Source organism: Temnothorax curvispinosus, unplaced genomic scaffold (genome assembly GCF_003070985.1).
Source record: "Temnothorax curvispinosus isolate PA1 unplaced genomic scaffold, ASM307098v1 QBEX01011523.1, whole genome shotgun sequence".
In the NCBI taxonomy this organism is placed as follows: Eukaryota; Metazoa; Arthropoda; class Insecta; order Hymenoptera; family Formicidae; genus Temnothorax; species Temnothorax curvispinosus.
The window spans coordinates 1-3,431 of NW_020221303.1; the positions used below are offsets into that span (position 1 = coordinate 1).

Genomic DNA, 3,431 nt, shown 5'->3' on the forward strand with positions numbered 1-3,431 from the left:
AATTAGAATAAAATAATTAGTATCACATTCATTTATCTGGTGTATTTAAGAAAATCGCATTTTCTTTGTTAAAACAAAATTTTTTGTAAAGCTAATTGTTATATTTTAACAAAGAAAATGTGATTTTCTGATATGTACCAGATGAATGAATGTAATACAAATTATTTTATTCTAATTCTTAGAAATAGAAAGAGATAGGAACTAAGTTAAACCGAGATTAAAGTTAATCTACATTGGTTGAAGTTAATCTAACCAGCCTAAAACTCATCTAAAATGTACCATTTCGTAATGTAAAAGTTATAAATATATTGTAAGATAGATAGATATAATAATAAAAATAGTAAGATATATTGTAAAATTTAAGAATAAGGATAACATTGTAAAATTAAGGCTAATAGGAATAATTTATGGATAATAAAACATCTTTTAGTTATTTCTTATCTGTAGTTATTTATTGAATTAAAACTTTTTAGGATTACATTATTATGCACGAACAAAGAAATAAAAAAGTAAAATAAATTGGCGATTTTTAATTATAATTTTTAATCTTTCTATCATCTTTCTATCTTCTTGTCAATAATGAAAAAACTAAGGAGCACTATGACTTCACAATATTACCTTACGTATCACAAAAAATGGTTTCTGACTAGAAGAATAGAAGCATTTCAATTTAAGAATTGTAGTATAAAATATTTATCTTAAGAACATTGAATGTCAAGTAAGAGATAAACATATTAAAGAATACCTTACAAAATAAATATAATGTAATAACATATAAAATAATGTTATAAGAAATTACATAGTTGTATGTAATGAGAAAAATAAAATAACTTTTTAACACTCGCGCTTATAAAACTAAAAATTCGCATTAAATATTTTTAAGCTAAAGTAAACATTGAATAGACTGTGTGTAATCTAATGTTACATATCATATAGCATAAGCTATCTTTGGCAAAAAAAAATTAGTTTTAATCGCTATTCCAAAATATAAAGGGCCCATCTAGACAAACTTGCATAGCTACATAACCATATGTATAAAAAAAATTATCCACAATCACATCTATTTTAAAGACATACGTAAAATGCAAGTAGATAATTTCCTTTATGTAAATGGTTATACGTTATACATCTATACAAGTTTATCTGGATAGGGCATTACATTAAATATATAAAATATGAATTAGTAAAGAAACAACATATTTTATGAACAGATATGTAATGAAAACACAGCCAAATATTGCATGAAACTACAGTATAAGGAAATCTATGTTCCAATAAAACATTTTGAAAGATAAATACTTTTGTGTATAATTCTACATTATAAAGAAATCTGTTAACTAGAAAAAAAGAAAAAAAGGAATAGACTGTTTCAACTTGTTACAGCTTTTCCAATAATTTTTCCATTTGTTCTTTATAAACTTCTATAGCTTTATCTTGTCTTTCCATCTTCTCTTTATGTCGCTGCATTCTAGCTTGCTCCCGTTCCTTTGCTTCTGTTCTTTGTTGTTCACTCCATTTGTCCAATTCTTTCGCTATTTTACTTTTTTTCCGATTTGAATTTTCTTTTTCATCACTGTCAGAACTAAATGGTGATACTGCTCTTTCCGGATGCGAACATACCCTCTTCTTTAATGTTGATGATATTGAAATAGGTTTCACAATTGGTTTTTCACCCAAAACAGCCTCCATCTCTTCGTAAAATTTATATGTTTTTAGTTCTGCTCCACTCTGGTTATTGTGGTCTTTTACTTTAGTATACAATTTTCTAACGTCTTTGAATTTGTTTTCGCATTGAATACCATTAAAGCTCCACAAGGGATTTTCTTTTTTCAAATCATCTGCAATCATTTGCCACACCTTACTATTTCTAATTTTAGTATTTTTGAAATCACTTTCGTGGTTCTTCCATTTGGAAATAAGTGATCTCACAGCATTGGCATCTGTCCACTTAACAGGTGCAGAATCTGATGAAGAAAGAGACTGTGTATCACACGTATCTTTATCTACAATGAAACGTTTATACAGTGACAGTAAAAGAAAAACAATAAATAAATCAAGTTTCTGTTAATTCAATATATACCTAAATTATTGGATCTAATCAGTTCTTCTGTACTAGTTTCATCAGCATCAGATGAAACTGAAGAAACAATACCAGTATTACAACTTTCTACAAGAGAATGATTGTATTAACAGAAAAGAAGTTAATAAAAAGAAATCAACAGTCTATTTATTAAAAAATGTACATACCTGAATTGTTACTGACTGTACTAAGATTAAAAAACTGCCTTGTTTCTAATGTGTCAGGAATCATCATAAGAACATCAGCTGTAATAAATCATGCTTATTAGTTTATAAACACACATGCACACAAAATTAGCTTTATAAAAAAAATTGTTTTTGCAAAAAAAATATGACATTCTGAAATACACCAAATGAATAAATGTGATACAAATTATTTTATTAATAACGTTATATATTGATATTACACAATAACAACTCAAAGTTTCTTTATGTCTTTTTTCTATTTCTTTATGGGTCTCTTGTAATAGATAAAACTGGATATTAATATCTCTAGTAATATTTAAAAAATAATTGCAGAAAATAAAAAAATTCCTGATCTCCTGTGGTACGTGTGAATTTAAAGTCATAAATACTTACTGACTTTATCGCGAATAAATAACGATCCATCCAGTATAACAGGTTCATTATTGGTTCCTGATTTATATAGTTCATGCCTTTTGGCATCTAAAGCAAAATTCGAACTTGATATCTTTAAGTGTGCGTTCTGAAATATATTAACAATTAATAATAATAATTTAAACTAGACCGCTTAAGTAAATCACACAAATGTTGAAATAGCGTTTTCCGCTAACAATAAGATAAACGCAAATATTACTAATTCGGATTCTAACAAATAAAGAATAAAAAAATAAATTTAAGATAAAAAAATATTTAATTAAATATAAACTTATCCTAAATAACAGATCCAATAAGTGAGAAAAACTATGATCTCTATTATCAGACGAAATAATATATTGTGAAAAAGTAGTTTATACAAAATATTTTTAAATTTTTATCACACCTAATTTCTCTTAAATGGATATCATATTTGAGATTTTCGTTATAAAAATATTTATAATAACTGGATAATAAATAACTCCTTAATATGTATAGTAAAACATTATGTGCACTTTCCTATATAACTTTGTTTTCTTATTAATAATTATTATTTTAATACTTTCTATGTACATTCATACAATAAGAAGTTCAGTTTGTCAATGATTGTTATATATTTGTGATACAACGTATAATTCTTTTTTAAATTTATGTTCTATTTTTTAAGTTATTTATAATTTAATTAAGTAAACAGTGTGTTAAGGATATCTCTAAAGAGCAGTCTACAATGAGTCGCAAACACGCTTCGCGACTGG

General features: G+C 25.7%; 1 protein-coding gene across 1 annotated transcript; it reads right to left on the reverse strand.

The window, feature by feature from the left end:
- Positions 1–1,377: 1,377 nt before the first annotated feature.
- Positions 1,378–2,796, reverse strand: LOC112461637. The gene is made up of 4 exons (XM_025026955.1): positions 2,659–2,796; positions 2,248–2,325; positions 2,081–2,167; positions 1,378–2,003 (listed from the first exon to the last, which is right to left on the reverse strand). The coding sequence occupies exons 2-4, from the start codon at positions 2,312–2,314 to the stop codon at positions 1,378–1,380; spliced, it is 780 nt and encodes a 259-aa protein (XP_024882723.1). The 5' UTR covers positions 2,315–2,325; positions 2,659–2,796.
- Between the last annotated feature and the right edge of the window lie 635 nt (positions 2,797–3,431).